Below are 19,645 nucleotides of genomic sequence, written 5' to 3'. Positions count from 1 at the left end.
TCCCAAATTATCTCTATTGTTCAAAGTATCAAGGACTAGGTGGGTGGTCTGACTTTTTCTATTTCTTAAGTGTGTAGATTAAAGGTAGTTATATACGGTAGTTATATACGATACTAAAAATGTAATTTTTAATCTTTAAAACCAAGCAGTTAAGAGCGTTAACTCTTCTGAAAGTCTCAAAATGGCTAGTATGGGGGTCCGATCGAACTGATACATCGCTTGTTTTGAAGCAAAAATCTATATTTTTTATATTTTATTTGGACGTATTTTAGGCTTCTAAACGTTTCATGTATAGCGAACTTTTTGGTAAAATTTACCACTACTGAGTTATGAGTGATTGAATTTTTATACTTGTCGCCATTTTGCAAAAAATTGACACATTTGATTTTGCTAACAAACATACACAGGGTGCTTAAGAATTCTATACTGTCACAAAAATTGAAATTTAAATATGTATAAATAAGCTCACACTGACCTTAACTATATTGCAAATCTTATGAGCGTATGTATGGTGGGTCGATCGACTCATAACACTAAACGTGTTTTGAAAAAAAAACCTTTTTTTCATTATTTTTTAATTTTTCTAAACTGTATCGTAAGTATATTCGAAAGTTCTATTTCGTATCAAAAATTCAAGTCTATATCTTTCATAGGAACCAAATACGAGCGTTAACTATATGCTGAGTCGCATAAAAGCTCGTTCGGGGGCCCGGTCAATATACCGTAAGACTCGGTTTTTATTAAAAAAAAAAATGTAAAATTGTTTTTAAATGCAAATTAAGTTTCTAAACACTTTTTGCATACAACATTTTTCAGTAAGATTTCATTTTGCAAAGTTATGACACTTTAAATTTTTACATTGGGCGCTATTTTGAAAAAAAGTTTTATATATTTTTTTCATACAAAAGGTATAGAAGATGCACGGTAGTTCTATGCGATACTAAAAATTTAATTTTTAATCTTTAAAACCAAGCAGTTAAGAGCGTTAACTCTTCTGAAAGTCTCAAAATGGCTAGTATGGGGGTCCGATCGAACTGATACTTCGCTTGTTTTGAAGCAAAAATCTATATTTTTTATATTTTATTTGCATGTATTTTAAGCTTCTAAACGTTTCATGTTTAGCGAACTTTTTGTTAAAATTTAACACTGCTGAGTTATGAGTGATTGAATTTTTATACTTGTCGCCATTTTGCAAAAAAATGATACATTGGATTTTGCTAACAAACATACACAGGGTGCTTAAGAATTCTATACTGTCACAAAAATTGAAATTTAAATATGTATAAATAAGCTCACACTGACCTTAACTATATTGCAAATCTTATGAGCGTATGTATGGTGGGTCGATCGACTCATTACACTAAACGTGTTTTGGAAAAAAAAATATTTATATATATATACAAATCAAAACACTACCGTACTGAATCGCTTACATTAGTAACTCAGTCAGAACTTGTCCGCGGAACTACCACTTTGCTACCGACTTGAAATAACGAGAGTTCAGTCAAATTTATCCTTCAACAGAAACCCTTTTCTTGCCTCGTAAAACTTCTTTATGACATTTAACATTTATTTTTATTGTAATACATGTAACATTTCTTAAGGACGTTTACTAATGGGGTGCGCTTTTGGTTGTCTGTTCCCAGCAGTGGACCTCGGACAAAACATCGTCCAGGATGCCTTCGTCATTGCCGTGGAACAGCAGGCGCGCGAGAGGCTGGAGCGGCTCTCGGCGCTCAAGAGGATCACGCCTGTCGACATGTCGCAGCTCTCTGTGCAGGTTTGCTCTTTTTTAATCTATAAACATGTTTAGTACTGTGACATTAGCAAGCAACAAGCAAACGATAGAAGGCTTATTTGCTCAAACCCGTACGTCACTAGCATCCTCAAATCGATCAATTTATTTATAAACAACTTTAGACCGGAATAGTCTGTAACGTGCTGGATTAAAAATCCAGAGCCGTGGGTTCAAATTTTATTTTATAAGCTGCATGGTGACATATATTAAATGGAAGCTATAATAATAGTTTAAACATGTCACTGATCCAGACTGAGTTGTAACGCATTGGGCTGGCGCCTGTAATGTTACAACGGTAGATTTACAATAATAATAAAATATGTATGTGCTGAAAAGTGAAATAATCATTCTTATTCGGGTGCTGTGCCTATTCCTTCTCAAATACTATTCATGTTTTCTTCCATTAGCAACTGAAAGATTTTGGACTTATTTATAAACATAACACTGTACAGCAATTTTACATTTTTTTCATAAAGATAATATAATTTAATTTAGACGCTGATTAAAACCGTGTCTCTATTTTTCCAAAAGCCCTTGTTATATTCTAAGAAATTCCCGGCAGAAATAATTGTTTTTAATCACTTTCACGATTAACCGGTATTTTACTACCCAGAGAAAAAATTGTTTTGTTGATCTAAAAACTGCAACTTTCATGACGCCAGTGCTCACCGTACGAGAGGTTTTTTGCTTCAATAAACAGATTTGTTGCTTTATAGTTAAGATTTTGGTGTATTTATGATACATTCGTTTAAAACCAAATTTGTAAAGTATATATTATTATGTTAGTTTTTTGTTATAGACGAAAGACTATGAAATATTGTACATACATACTATTTTCTTCCAAATTTATTTAGGCAGTGTATAATTATCAATATATTTTTATTTTATATAAAAAGAGCATTTTTGCTGTTGTTATTAGTTTTTTATCAGCTTGTTTAATTTTGTTTTAATATTACTTATGAAGCGTAATTCATTATTTAGTTGACATCTATTTTTTGCAACAATAATATGTACAATTATGCGCTGATTTTAAATTGAGTTCTTAATCCGTACTTTATTGTAGTAGCTTTTTGTAAATGACGGTTTTATTTAATGACAAAATGTAGACTAAATATTTGTAATTTTTTGCTATCGGTGATTCAATTGCCATTTAGTTGGCAATTGCTTCAAATATTAAAAATAAAACATAAAAATTAAAATTAATATATGAACCAAATATCTTTTTGAGAGAGTCTAAAAAAGAAATATATTATTAATTATTTATTGTCATTGACTTCGATTGTCCTTCCATGAGCTGCAACATTTTTCTATTAGTTATACATATAGTGTTATATGTTATATTTATTAAATTATTATTTTCAAAACCTTATTATATTAGTATACTTTATATTAAAAAATATAAAATCTTTCAAAAAACAACGCAAAAAACCATCCACCCTTCGCATCGATCCCGTAATGCATTATTCATGTTGCAGCCTCCAATCAATCATCTGTGACACACCCAAAGAAGGAACGTCTCAAAAAAGGCACGCGCAAATTTACAACATGAAAATGTGTATTATAAACACAGCATCCACATTACATAGCATACGAGCTATTCTTATTATCAGATTTCCGATTTGCTCAGCGCGTGGGATTTCATACTGCGATACCTCATTACGATCCGTCTCAATTATCTCAGCTAAGTTTCCAAGTGGCTAATCATCTCTAAAAATAAAAACAAAGCGCATAACTATCCAACCCGCACGAGCAGTCTTCTTGTCTCTCGCCCACTAGAATCGGATTCATCGTATATTTGACATCATCAGATTTCTGAGAAAGATGTAACACATGAAGGTAACATTGTAATAAGATGTTTACCACATATGTATATGTATACGATAACTCGATTTATGTATAAAACTACAAGCAGATTTCTTCTGAACACTTGTTTTTTGTAGATACAGTAGATTTTATTTTTAAAAACATTCTCTAGAAAAATTATCGTTTTTTCCTAATATTTACATTAACAAATTATTTTTAATTAGCTTTTTATAATATATTAAATTAGTAAATTATTTCTGAATTTGTGTTGTATTTTAATAAGTAGAAAAAATATTCCAAAACATGACAAAATTCTACAAACATTTTTTTTACAACAAATAAACCTTTTGTAAATTTTATAAATTTACGAAAAAGTTTATTTTTTAATATTTTTGCTTTAACGAAATACTTGGATTTTTATGGTTGATTTAAATTATTGACGCAGTACGTTTTGAACTAAAAACTAAGTTTTGTGTTCCTTAGCTTGTGAAAAGATTGTTTATTTTATAGTGATTATTATGTACACATACATATATTTCTTTAATCTAAAATATCTAATCAAAACAAATACATTACAATAAGACTTATTAATAACTTATATATTTTAGACCATAATTAGACCATTTTTTTTTAATTTACTACTTTTCATTGTTTTTAAAGAATTGATTACATTCTCAACATACATATAAAATATAAAAAAATAATATGTAAAAAATGACCACAAAATATAAAGTTTTATATTTGTAATAAATTTGACAAAAAAATTATTTGGTACCTCACTGTCGTGAGGTACCAAAGTTTGCAAGTGTGCAAATGCCGGACCCTCAACTTTTTGAAAAATTCATTTCATTTTTTTATTACAAATCAGACCACCGTAAATTGACAGGTATCCCTAATGATTCATGATAACCATTACAAAACCTTTATAAACATTAAAAAAACAATGGTGCACACCTAAAATAGATAAGCATTCCACATATTTTTTCCAGCTCCTCATAGCTATAGCCGAAAACGTCACTGCGTTGGCAATTTCTTTGAGAAGCTGGATAGTTTGTGCAAGAGGAGAGCACTCTGAAAATTACCAAGCATTGCCTGGTTGTCGACATTGCTTTAAAATTGCTTAATTAAGAGTATACGCTACGTCGAGAATCCAATAAATTGTATACTAACGCTTCTAGCTAAAAAGGCACTAGGATACAAATACGGATACAACACTTACTTCTTCTTGTAGAGATTTTGCATTCTTTTCAACAAAAAGGAGTACTTCGCTTCGCTCGGATCATAGACAATGGAGCCATATTCGAGGATGCTACGAACAAGCGTATCGTACAGCACGCAAAACGCCAATTGAAGTGACAAAACGAAACCAAGCATCCTCGACGCCAACTTTGACGATGTGTATAGAAAATCTCCACCGAACGTTAGTAGTATTTCTAAATAAATCACCTCCAACTGAACTGTAAAATAATTACGCTGGACAAGGAGATCTAGAAAACGTGACAACGTTACACTTGGCGATGCTGAAAGGTAGTCAAATGACGAACCAAAACTTCCACAACAACTCCAGATCTTTTTTTAAAGAGAAATCTGAATTCGTGCGACTATTTTTAGGTCATCAGCATATAATATATGTATATTTGGAGTTATTAATTGCCGCATGTATACCGTTATTTAATAGCAAAAAAAGAAGAGGAGTAAGATTGGGTATCTACTGTTCTTTTGATGTAGTATCAAAATAGTTTTTAAGATTATAAATTACTAATAACCGGCTTATATTAGTAATTTTTGATTACCTTTTTTCCATTGCCTTTCAATCGATCTGTAAACACGTCATATTGACCGATTTGCAAAAATCGATAAAATAATATTCAAAATTTTGATCTTGCAATTTTTATTAATTTTGTTTATATTTTGTTCAGAAATCACAGTCAGTAGCTAGTAGTTTAAGCGTGCAGTGTTCTGATTTTCTGGAATAAAAACGTTGCATTCTTTTCAGCTATTTATTTGTTTTACTTGTCTTCTTTGTATACATATTATATATATGTATAACATATATAGCACTCCACTGACCGTGATTTCTAAATCGTTATATTTAGATTCTTTTAGTTTAGTTTTTGATAGTTTAAGATTTATTTTTGTTTTTGCCATATTTTTTAACAAAAAAATATTTTAATAAAATAAATAACACATATGAAATAAGCGCATATTTTTACATATAAATGAACTAATTGCACTTTTATTACAAAACAACTACAGGTACTCTTTATAAAGTAGTGTATACGTTCCGTAATTTACTCTAATTAAATATTTATTCACACTATGAATAATGACTGATTTTTATATTCATCACAATAAAATTTTTGCACAAAAAATTTTTTGTCTGAATATTGTAATAAATTACATACAACCATTTTTAAATTAAATACATTTTTTTAAATCTTTAATTTTGAACACATAGCTTGTTTTAGTTATTGTCAAATATAATCTTTGGTACAAAAGATTTTTTGTAATATATTTATATATTTTGTCAATACAGTGGTGCCTTGACTCAAAATAACTCCTATGGCAAATCAATTTTCACCAATAAAATGAATTGAATCAATTGGAAAAATTAAAATGGTAAATACATACAATCTAAATTAATGATAAAGTTTATTTTGTGACACTCTTGCTAATCAGTAAACAAATACGTCACAAAATAAATCACAAAAAATATTTTTGGGACGAAAAATACTGTACTTTGAAAAATTTCGCTGCTTTAGTAGTAGTTAGGATATATATTAGTTACGTTGTTTTAATATGGAATGATATAAAAGCTGGCTCGCCATGGTCAACCAAAGAATATGGTTGCTCTCGCCGCCATCACGTCTAGCTTGTAACCAAATTAATCGGCCGCCATAGTATAATAACAAAATCAAAAAATGTCACGTTTATCAGCAGATAATTAAAACAACCTCAAAACACAGTATTACTTCAAAACAGGTTATATTGTTTGCTTGGTTGTACATTCATGAAATAATAAATTTTAAATTTCTCAAATAAGGGGTGATAATAACTGGACCTGTCTTTTTTACGGCAAAAAATAATTAATGGACATCCTACATATAGCCCTGATTTAGGGTCATATAATTATCATTTGCTTAGATCTTAAGTGAGCATTTTGCGTCAAAGCTTAAAAGCTTTTATAATCGAGGGATCAAAAACTTGTTTAATCGATTGTAGATATTAGTAAAATACGTAGGATAGATTTCTGGCTATTATATACATTTGCTTATACTTAAGCTATAGTATGATTCAGACAGCAGTGGACCACAATTTTATTGTATGTCCTTTTGATGTCACATGTGTGCGGATCTTACCTTTATTTATATTCAACTGGCAAGATTCGTTCCGTGTTCAATTTTTGTGAGAGCACTACAGATGTACAAACACCGATGTATAGTTTCCAAAATATCTTGGCGACCTTTTGTAGTGCGATCGTTTTACTTTCTAGCGCGATTTATCTGATTGATCGTGCTTGCCGGATCGTCGTGAATTTGTCGTGCACGATTTTTAGTTTTCGGCTGGCGAATACTTATAATCACCAACGTTTTTACAACAATTTATGACTATCAAATCATTATTTTAATAACTCAGTTTAATGTATAAAAAAGTCTTGCGTGTTATTATTTTTTTCATATTCTTAATAACAGATATATAAAAAACGATGACGCCATCTTAATTGCGCATGATAGCCGTTAATTAAAGTCGTATTGTTATATAATCCATATAAAACATTGCAATTAAATGGGACTCTTTTTTCATGGGTATTTTTTTATTATTAAAAGGTAGAAATATATTATTTCGCGTAATAGTCTCCGCTCGCGGACCCACGTTCTGGATCCCTGCCCTCACGATCGACATGATTCGACTATAAAATCTTAATAGGCAATGTTTTCACTTTTACGGCCCAATAGAAGTTTTGTGGTTCATTTAAAAAATATAAAACGAAAAGATTAAATTCTGATTGCAGATGTACCAATATTTATATATAATATATATATATATATATATTAAATATAAAAATTTCGATTCTCCCCACTCCCTCTTCCGTAAAAAAAGGATCCGGAACTATGCCAAGATCTGTCACAGTTAATATTTTCGTCGACCGACCTCAGTCAGCTGATTCATTTAAATTAATTTAAATGCAGGTTTTGAATTATATTGCTAATGCTTATTATTCGTTGGTAATAATATTAAATAATATTGGGTAGTATCTAACTAATGTTTAATATTAAAATACATACCTGAGTCTATCAACAGAATTTCGAGCTTAGAATATAAAATTACCGGGAATTGGGACATTGAAAATACCCGTAAATTATTTCCCAGGGTTTGTTAGGACAGAAATTTCCAAAATTGTACGACTAAAAGCCTTACAATTTTAAATAATAATAAACGCTAGTGCCGAGCATAGAAGGTCAGTATCTTATATATTTATAAATAATATTTCAATCCTTTATTTTTTTAATTAAATAAATTTTCAACTGTAATTTAAATAAAATATATTTAAATGCATGTGTTGTAACTTCTTACTTTGAGGAGAAGTCGGAGTTTTTAGTGCCGTGCGATCTTGACCCTTGCGGACAGCTGTTTATCGGGTTTGAAGGACCAGCGAAACAGTATGATTGCGGTTTGAATATTTTATTTTGTTTTTCTTGTTTAATAACGTCTATACGTCGGTATAAGAGCGATCGAAAAGCTTGGGCTCTGCTGTGCATGTCACAAATAAATCAAAACAGCATTTAATTCATTACACAATCATAACTAAAATAATGAATAAATAGATTCAGTTTATATAAAATACCAACCATGTAATATTTATGATGATTAAAATCGATATACTAAATACCGATCAAATTTATATAAATACGGAACTCTTCTTTTCGTCTGATCAATGATCAATGACTAAAAAATTATTTATGTAATCAAATATTAGTTTTTATTTCTTTAACTTAAATAGTTATTAAAGCGATTCTGAAAATATAAAATAGAAAAAACTAAATAATTAAAGCCAAAGTGAAATATTTTTTTATCGAAAAAAATATTTATTTAAGAGCAAAAAGTGAAGGAGTTGGATAGACGCTTTGTTTATATCATTTTCAGGCTTTTAATTTGTCTTAGGTTTTTCCTATAAATTTAAGAACGTATTTTTTAAATCTTTTGTTATATAATGACAAGAGTAAGCCCAATGCGTTACAATGGGGTAATCACAATCTACACTTACAATTAAGTAGTGAAACAGACTGAAATCAAAATCTGTAAATCAGTGACATTTATTTTATTAATTATATGCATATAATAATCACAATATTCGTGAGATTAGGAAATTCTAGGATAACCTAATCTTTAATTATTGATCAAAATTATAATTATATAATAATTACTAATTCATATGGGATACGAGTCCAGGTTTTCAGGTATTAGTCATCGACTTATACCGCTGCCTTATCGTGCTGGTTTAATAACTATTGTTAATTTGCATTCCAGATCAATAACGTATATTTTCCAATAGCTTAGTCTCGCAACACAACGTCTGATGTGATCGTATTCTCAATCGTAGTCGCGGTCTTCTGATCAAGATTTGCTTCCCTATTGAATATTAGTCACATGCAGAGCTACGAATCGATCAGACATTTTTCATTTACCTACAATTATATTTATTTCTACAATCAAAATTTAAGCGATCAAAACGATCAGTCTTAGCTTAGCTTTAGAAATGACAGGAATCAAAATTCACTCCGCCCTTTGTAAAACGAAGTAAAAACGCGGTGCGAGGGTAAAAGGCGAAACACGAGTCCGACGAAAGCACTCAGGCCTTATCCATCATCCGGGCTTTTCCCGAGTTGCGGGAATGTCGCCGACAAGCAATTTTCGTCGCCATCTATCTAGAAAAACCAGCAACAAAACCAAGCCCAGCCGATTTGATTCATAACAGCCGTCTGCTGCGACGTTTTAAACGCGGATACTATTTGTCATCTGAGGCGTAGTGATTCAAAACGTGTTATTATTACTGTTGTAAATTCACTGCTGTAACATAGCGTAAGCTCAAGGCGTTAGCAGCGTGTGAGTAACAATACTTCGGACATACAAATATTGTCTGTCAGTTAAACATTTGTTTATATTAATTATAAATTATTTATAATACAATTTCGTAGGTTCGAGTTAAGTCCGGACTTCTACAAAGCATTTACGAATACATTATTTTCTGTTTTCCTCATGCTGCAATTCTAATTCACAAGGAGGCACTGGGTTACCACATAAATGCCTCCAGCTTAGGAACTCTGTCTTCGGAGAACATTGCCGAAGCAGAAAACCAGTAGAGGTAAATTAAAATCACCCTGAAGCAATTACACTTTAAAACTCGATATATATGTAAAATTACACGTATCTATAGTTTTTTTATACCATAAAGTCTTGTTTTTTATTTTTAAATACAAGAAAGTGTTCATATATACATAATTAATTTGTTATTTTGCTACATACTATTTTTTATAATTTATGTTTTTCTCACATACCTTGGTTATTTTTTTGTGTGATGTTCTTTAAGTAATAGTATTACTTAGGTGATACTTTTGTGTGTAAATATAAATGTGATAAGTATTAATTGCATATTAGTAATATAAATGTTTTTTAGGTAGATCTCGATACGAGAGGGTCTCATGACGCTACTATATATACTGTATGGGATATAACGGTTTTGTGACCACGACAACTACCGTAGTTTTAATTATAATTAAAAATAATAGTCTTATAAACATCTTGGCTATGTTCGTTAGCTATTCTGATCTTGATTCAAAATGCCCGCTATTAAAAAATCATTGAAAAAGTAGTAAATAGGTCATAAATATTTTATAATGTATATATGCATTTTAGATATATACATATTATTTATTAATTTATTCATGTCATATTTATATAGTTTGTATGTATAATATGTACATGAAATATAAGTTTTGTTTAAAACAGAATTTTTAAAGATTTCCTTTTAGCAACTGATCTGCTATATTGTTTCCAAATGGCGGCTGTTTAAAAAAAATAAACAGTAAAAAATACCATATAAAAAAATTTTTTTTTTTTTTTTTTTATAATGTATTATATTATATTATATAATAAAAACAGTTTTTCAAGCTTGTTAGATTAAGCTTGCTAGCTAGAAATATCCGCCATATTGTTTTAAAATGGTAGATATTAAGAAAAACGTAAATTAAGAAAAAATATTTTTTTATATTCAAAATTTAAATAATGTTTGTGTTTTTAAAATATATTTTTGTTCAATGAAACTTATTTTATTACCTTGCAAATATCTCAAAAAAGTTTATTGTTTATCAAAAGTTTTTTCAATATAATTTGAAACAAAATTTTTGAGCTTTTTTGTAATAAAATGTTTCTTAAGAACATAAAAATTATCACTATATGTAGTATGTTTAAATAAAAAAATATTATTATACAAAAGAAATATTATATTTAAAAAAACCAGATCTTTTTAAATATCTCAATTAAGTTTGTTAGTCAATTTGATTCACCATATTGTTTTAAAATGGTGGCTATTCAAAAAAAAAAAATGAAAAAATCGTAGTTCCGTCAAAAAAATATTTTATACATAAAAATTAAAGTACATTAAAAACATTAAATTATAGTAAAAATTCGGTACTTGTTAGTTAGCACGGCGCCACGCTTAAATTCGACAGTTGCGAAACGTATATTTGTTGTTCAAACCCAAACCAAACCTGAACAAATACAATGGTTATTTTTTACGTTAGATTTGGGTTTGAACAGCACAGTGAGGAGTGATATCTGATAGTTTTTGACTGTGACACCGTAGCTAAAAATCTACCTATTTCTTGCGGCTTTTGCCTAAGCCTTTAATTGCTTATAATCTAAGAAATAATCATTAAATAGTATATTTTGCGTTTAATTAAAGTAAGTTATGTTAGTTATCCATTAATTGTAATGTGTTTTTAATGAAAAAATACTGAATTTCTCAGCATTAAAATTGTTGAAACTTAAACTTTTTATAAAAATAACTTGACCTTTTATATCAGCAATTATTATTATTATTTTAATTGTAAAATATTAGGTTTCATTAAATTTAAATAAAAATATTAGATCGATTTCGATTAAAATATATTCTAGTGTAGTGTCTGATGGCAAATTAGAGATAAGGGCGTGTATTACATGCGTTCCGCACGTCCACTTCTTCTCACTCACTCTCGTCACTTAACACGCGGGCGAGCGAAAGGGAATGTATCTCACCGTACGCTTCTGGTAAAAGTACTTATTTACTGTAACATATATAATAAGCAATCGTAGTTTTTATCAGATTTGTATGAACCTGTTATTTTAAATTGATTTTGTAAATATTTCGGCTAAGTACCTTAGTCAATTTGTGCAAAGTATCGGCTATTCAAAAAGTTAAGGATTTTGTTTATTTGCTTAAAAATCTATAGAAATGAGCCTCAAACTGTTTTATATCGATTTTTAATGATACGATAGCAGCCGTAAATTTAATCACATTTGTTCCTTAGCCATCCTGATCTACCATATTGTTTCAATATAGCTTTTTACGGGATATTTTGTGTGTGGGTGGGTGTCGAAGTAATAGCAATAAATATATTTATTTATTTAAGTTACATTGTATGAATAAATATTAAATATAATAATTAGCGCTAGTTCAGTCGCTTTAGTATCGTCGATCCTCTAGAGAACGTAATGATGCAGACTCCTTGTGTATAAGCTGACCCTTAGAGGTCAAGTCTCCGCAGATGTAGTTCTATGGACCCGACCAGATAAGTCATCCCTTTTCTTGCATTCCTAGAATTCTGTTTCATTTTTATATCGTACATATGTAATAAAATAAACAATAACAAGTTTGCAATAAACGTACAACAGTACTTATAAATTAGATAATTAATTGTTAGTGGCATTAATTTAATTTATTAGCAGTACATGAAAATATTGACAATGAGAAAATACTAATTATAGAAATATCGTATTTTTATTCATCAGCAAAACAAATGCTTGAGTTATTTAATTTTTTGTTGTAATTTATTTTACTGATACTTTTACTTATCCAGCAGAGTGCGTTGACCGCAATAGACTAGTCGCCCGCAAAGTTATTTGCAGTCGACCGCGTTTTAGTATGGGATATGTTGTATATCATACTAAAGCGTTTGTTATAATACGCAATTATGGTATATATATTAAAGTAATATTGAATAGGATTTAATACATTTAATATTAATAGAATTAAAGACATTTATCTATGCTTTCCTCTTGATAGAATGTTAAAGTATTTGGATACATTCTTAACAAACATTCCCACACTTTCACAACCTCTATTAAGCCTAAATATAGTTCTGCGCGATTTCTACCTTTTTTATAAGTTAAAGGCTCATAAAAATTGGAAAACATCTAAACATCCTAATCGATGTACCAAGCAGACTCACATTAAATGAAATGAAAGTAGAAGAAACGTCGCGACTTTCAAAGGATCGTACTATAAAGTTGACAACTTTAAGTAAATAAGTTAAATAAGCAGGGTGACTTAAACCGTTAACTTAGCTATCCAAAACAATGGTCCATTTACAGAAAATTATCAACTCTTATTAATATCTGTATTTTTTAGATGGCCGGTTTTAGAGTTAAACGACCCATTCGTAAGTTTTCTTATAAACCCCCCACTTCGACGCTATATCCAGGCTTCCTTTGAGCGGATTTTCCTTGAGGAGGTTCCGACTTTTCCGGTTAAATTGTCAAAGTTTAGCGATATTAGCTGATTCGCTACGTTCCTGTGTGTTTGTTTTGTGTGTGTGTTTGTGTGACAGATGCGCTCAACTGGCGGTCCTCGTGCGCGCTAAAATCACTTTGCTAGCGTGTTCGTGTGACGGCGGTAAAATATGCAGTAAAGTCTGAGAAAATATTTGCATACTTTCGACGGTAATGGGAATGGAAATAGATGGAAAATGTATGCAAATTCGACGATGTGTTGCGAAAAATCGATCTCTTTCACTTTATTTTTCTAAAAGAATGTGACGATTTGCAAATGAACTATATGCAAGTATAAGTATTTTTGTGCAAAAATAGGTCAAAATAAAAAGTATATGTATTTTGAGCAAGAACTATCATAGTAATTGGTTATGCAGCAATAAAAACACAAGCAAATAATAAGTCTTTATGTATGATATATAATTTTATCATTAATATTTAAAGATATACATATAAATTTATATGTTAACATAAATAAGCATAACCTGAAGCCTCAAATAGAAAGGCACTAATGGAACCATTAGAGAATTATGATTGAAGTATCTAAGAAATATGTTATAGATTTCCTCAATTATGAGATAAAATTAGGCATCGCAGGGGTTCAAAGTTAATAATACTGTTTGAAGATTGCTACGAACCAAATTTTAAAGGACGCGGATCACTAAAGGATTATCAAAGTGAAATGTGATTCTCGTATCAAACCTTGAAGGCTTGACACAAACATTATTAAAATGCACAAAAAATTTTCACTTCCTCTCAAACGCCACCTAATTTTCTAAAAAACTTTACTGACAATAAAAATTTGAAAACGTCACGACATACTCGGTAATTGTCACGGTACTTTCCAATACTGTAAAGTAAACAGTTGTTAGTTATGATCTCGTTTATGAATAATGGAAACAACATTGGTCCGAAATTAGAACCTTTTGGTATTCCAGAAGTAAAATACTTATTTGAGAGGTAGTGATTGTGAAGTCTCAACTTTTTTGATTTCCTGGGAATGTTTGCTCAACTTATTTTAGTGTGAAAAAATATTTTTGATACTTATTTTTATGTACAAATAGTGTGTAAAAATAAAATTTATTTATTTATTAAAAAAATAATACTAAAAGACATAATTTTTTTGTTTAATGATTTATTTAAAAAAAAAATTTTTTTTATATATTCAAAAATATATATATTCAAAAAAGGGATTGTAAAATTATTTTACAAAAATAAAAAAACATATTTTATTTTTGCTTTTTAAAAAGCCCAAGAATTTAGATAAAAATCAGATCTATTTCTTATAATTGTAGTTAATACTCCATTCGTTGAGAACTCGCTTTCTGTTGATGTTGACTTCATTATGAGCAAAGATTTAAATAAAATATTTAGATTATAAGTCTCTGGTTGGCAGCAAAATTTTAAATTAATTTAATCTACTACATTTATTATTTTTTACGGGATAAATATTATAGTAGTTTATTAGTTTTTTGCTTAAGTCTTTTTTTGGTTTATAAATTAAATCATCCTTAGTATTCTCTCAATTAATCATTTTAGAATTAGAATTAAGTTAGAATTAAGTCGTTCTAATAAATCTTCCCCATTATTAAAATATATTTTTGGGAGCAACTTCGAAAATATTATAGTTTACAACTGCAATTTCAATTTCAGTCAAGCTTCAAGTATTCTTCAACAATTTCAATGCACGAATAAATCATGATGTGTAGATGTATAATGGATAAAGTCAGTTCTTGAAGCGTCGGAAACGTTTCAAAATTATATAAATTTCTTCACATCGATTCCTGCTTAAACGACTTGTACAAAATCACGATCTTCCTATAAATCTGCTTTAAACAGCTTATCCTCACTTGCATTCCTGCGAATATAAATAAAACGGCGTTGTTTCATACGTGACTATCGCCATTTTATTGCTCCTTTGATAGTCGTAAATATTTATATTTTTAGATATAATATTTTATTTTTTTATCGAGTGTATTTAGGACATTTTATTATAACCATTAATTCAGTTTTGGCGTAGTCAGATATTAGTGGGGGTCTTGAATTACTTGGATTATTACTAAAATTTATATTAAATGGTGAGCACAAGTTTAAAGTCATAATTGATACCAAGTTAATTAATTTTTCAATGTAAGGCACGGGGATGGTTTTAAAACCATGTCTTAGCAAAATATATTTATATATGTGTTAAGATATATTAAAGTACGAGCACTTTATGCATTGATTGGTGACTGAAAATAAATTGACAAAATATTTAGTAGCATATAAAGAGTATCAATAGCTAAATGTTATTGTGCAAATTTATGATCAAATGAGAAACTGTTTTCCATAGTGAAAATGTGCAATCGCATTTGATTGGAATGTTATCAGCATCCACTACATATCCTAGACCTTGCTCATCTGATTTTTATGGAAATTTATTATAGTGTTGATATAGAAACATTATTTATTTCACATACAATGTATAGTCGAGATACTTATGTAAAATATATAATTAATTAAAAAATAATTAAATTTTTGATAAACAGGAATTTAAAAAAGCATTTATACAAAATGCATATGCTCTAATTATTGAAAGAAAATTCATTAAAGCTAATAATATAATACATAGCTACGGTAAAGACAATCCAGACAGACATAATTAGACAAAATCGATAAAACAAAAATGGGTCAGAACTTTTTCATTAACCCATTATATGCATTATGTGTAGTGGAAGAAATGTATGTAGCAGAAGCATATCATATTACGTCATCACCCATTTACACATTTAAATCTTATGTTCTTTATACAATATATGTATGGATAGAATGGCTATTACTTGGATCAAGTTACATCATCAAAATCCGATACAACTTATTCCAAGGCAAATTAATTAATTCGCCGCCCCTTTCGTAAGACGTCACGTGGCGTTCGCAACCCTCTTGCATTAAAATAAAACAGCGGCCTGCTTTGAAAGGGGTGGTTTTAAGGGGCGGTCTAAGATAGAACAATGTGATTTTTTCCGCGCGGCAACCCAGCACGTGTACCCGCCTTTCCACGCAGAGGCGTCTCGGCATATCGATTCAGCAGCAGCATGGCGTCGGTCGCCATCTTTAATAAATATATATAATTATATAATATGCCACAATAACGTTTTAGCGAGCGCCGCTCGTATATCGAGTGTGTGGCGATAGAAATCCAAGCGAAAGTCAAATAAACCGTTAGGCGTGTGTCCAAACAATCAAACGACGGGAAAAGGGACGAAAGGCATTTCCATAAAGGGTCCTGCGGCCGGGTGCCAGGTGCGCCACACTGCGGGTCCGCGGACCCCGCATAAATTCGCCCTTATCGATATAGTGTAAAACATTGCGCACTGTATATATGTATCTAAGCCAAAGGCAAAGTCTAGGAGTCTGAAATATTTGGCAGAATTAATGAAAATTGTGCGAAAATTCAATATGGTGGCGTTTTGGTTTAGGAAAATATCGAAGAGTGGGAAGATTTATTTTTTGTAAAATTATATTCTACAAGGCAGCGGTTTCTAGCTTATTATTTAAATCATTTTAGTACGTTACGGTAATTCGGCATTTTTTTATTATATAAAAATATAACTACTAATAGTCTCTTAGTCGTACTTCCTTACAACCTGTGTAGAACCGAATTAAGGTAATTTTAATTGCAATATATTATTTGATTTCTTCATATGAAATATATATTTCACATCATTTTCAAAACGTATAATTATATTTCGCAAAACCCATTTAAAGATTAAGCGGTGTATTGAAAATGGACAGAAAATCCCTATTTAACAGCCCGAAAGTATTGTTTCACAATGTAAGTTTAAAGACGCATTTCGCTTCAGAATTCTCAAACATTTTCCGTTTAACAAAAAATAAAAATAATAGTATTTGAAAAAAATACACACGGCATACTCGGGGGACGGTTGTACACAAAAAATGACATTTAAGTATTTAGTTATTATTTACCGTCAGTATTTTATCCATCGGTTGATGGTTAGCTCTTTAGCATGAGTTGTGAACAGATATTTTTTAATACTCTATAGCAATTTTGATACAAATTACACAGAATAAATTATTTTTTAGGTAATTAATATTAATTATTGATTTAGAAGTAACAAAATATTGGGACGGGTGAGCTGTTTAACGCGTTTTTACGATAAGAAAATTCATATATTAAAATTGTCCCACGCTCACGGAGAAAAGACGAAACAAGAATGATTCTGAAATATTTTTTGACATTTTTTTATCTTACTTTGATTTCATGACAAAATTTAATCTTGACTGTGGATCTAAACTTTGTATATTATAACTAAATTTAAATCTTTCTTGAATACAACTTTATAAAAATTATATTGTTTATCCGTTATTTTACGAATATTTTAAAACTGATAGCTTTAAAACCACAATAGCTTTATAACAAACAATAAATTTATTCGCTGTTGTAATTAATTTTAATCAAAATTTTAATCTGACGGTTGAAGTTTAGGAACCCTTTCCGCTCTTCTTACTTATATTTTTAATTGAACCTTCGTTTTTTATTTTCCAAACGCAATTCTAAATTTATCTGTATTTTGTAAATAAAATTCATAATTATACATATTTTATATATAATATATATATTTTTTCTTATGAACATTATTATGAATAATTACATCTGATTTCTATTACAGTTAAATAAATATACACCCATACATATTTAATCTTTAAACTTCTAAATCTATTATTTTAAGAAAAAACTATTTAATAAGATTTAATTTAAATCATAAAATCATATTTGTATATACAATATATATATACATACATACATTGTTGATAACATTACACATAAATAGTTATTTGATTAGGTAATTAATATTTATTATATATTAAATTTATTAATAATTTTTTCTTTGCTAACAATTTTTTATCAAAAATTCGAAGTTCTCTGAAATGTGAAACACTAGATGTATTGATATTTTAATAATATTACTTTTTATAATAAAATAACAGCAATGATAAATTACCTTTTTAATAAACTTGACTTTGGAATTTAAAAAAATGTATGATAAAATAATGCTATAAAAAATTGTTAAATTTGCCTAATATTTTAAATTAAACTATTTTTTTGCTTATAACTATTCTACCAAAATATGAACTAATAATGGTAACAAAAAAAAAATGCTAAATAGAAAATCGGTTATAAATATTAAATTTATATTTAGAAAACAGCTACATAATTATGAAATTACATCTGCCGATGATTTACGCATCCCTTAAGCATTTTCTGTGAGGTTTCGTACATTTTTTTATTAATATGTTGCATTTAAAACCTTTAATGCTTTGCCTAAATCCATTAGGAATAATTGCAAAGAAATTAAAAGATATTTTTTTTAATGAATTCATGCAACTTCAATTAAATAAAATTAATTTTATAAATAATACATATGTCATATCATTATATAATCGTTATTTTTATTTTATTTTTACTGTGCTTCTTTTAAAATTGAAATATAAATCTTTAAAGTGTACTTATAATATATTTTTTTTTAATGTACATAAATGTATTAAATTTATAATTTTAATGTATCAATTTGTCATCGCAAAATTATTTTTATGCACAAACTTTACTGCCATAAAATCACAAAAAAATGCGCCATCTGGAGATTTCTATAGTCCCAAAAACGTCTGCGGTTCACTTATTAAAAGTTGTAAGTAAAATAAAACGATTGATGATTATAATATTATAAAAATAGTATAATTTTTGGTGTATAACAAAGAAAAATCATGTTCATTTAAAAACTATTTTATGTTTATACAAAGGTTAAGAAACACTTCATGAAGATAAGCCAGAATATATTTACCTAAAAGCCCAATGATGTAATGATGTTAATTTTCTAAAATTATCCATAATTAAGTCTAACAACACTATACTTGTTAATACTCTAGTCCTTTCTGTTATTTGGGTGGCTCCTTTGCAAACGATGTTCTAATTTGAATATTTTACAAATTATCATACATTCTTTGAGAGGTTTTAAACTAGACATTGAATGAGGTAGAGGTTTCTACGAGCAAGTTCTAAATAGTTTGCCATTCTCAAAACCATTCTTTCCAATTAAGAGATAAATCCCATACTTAACGGACGGAGATAATACCCGAGTTCCGTTTTTTACCTCAATTTCCTAGGCGCCTTCCGCTTTGACATTAGCTTCAAGTATTTTATTTTCGATCGACACGAAACGCACAATCGCATTCCACTCC

At 29.2% G+C, this 19,645-nt stretch overlaps 1 protein-coding gene across 6 annotated transcripts in view; it reads left to right on the top strand.

The window, feature by feature from the left end:
* sdt (MAGUK p55 family member stardust) overlaps positions 1-19,645 on the top strand; it is a 155,582-nt gene that overhangs the window by 39,262 nt on the left and 96,675 nt on the right. For 4 of the 6 annotated variants that reach the window (XM_088199131.1, XM_088199128.1, XM_088199135.1 and 1 more), the window contains one exon: positions 1,650-1,780. In XM_088199131.1, coding sequence (XP_088055257.1) covers positions 1,650-1,780 — 131 coding nt within the window. Of the gene's footprint in view, positions 1-1,646; positions 1,781-19,645 lie in introns of all 6 variants that reach the window. The other 2 variants (XM_088199134.1, XM_088199129.1) reach the window with 1 other exon arrangement.

The sequence above is a fragment of the Plectrocnemia conspersa genome, unplaced genomic scaffold (genome assembly GCF_051122295.1).
Source record: "Plectrocnemia conspersa isolate PC_06_02 unplaced genomic scaffold, ASM5112229v1 ptg000012l, whole genome shotgun sequence".
NCBI classification, from domain to species: Eukaryota; Metazoa; Arthropoda; class Insecta; order Trichoptera; family Polycentropodidae; genus Plectrocnemia; species Plectrocnemia conspersa.
This window is presented reverse-complemented; position numbering and strand designations above follow the sequence as displayed.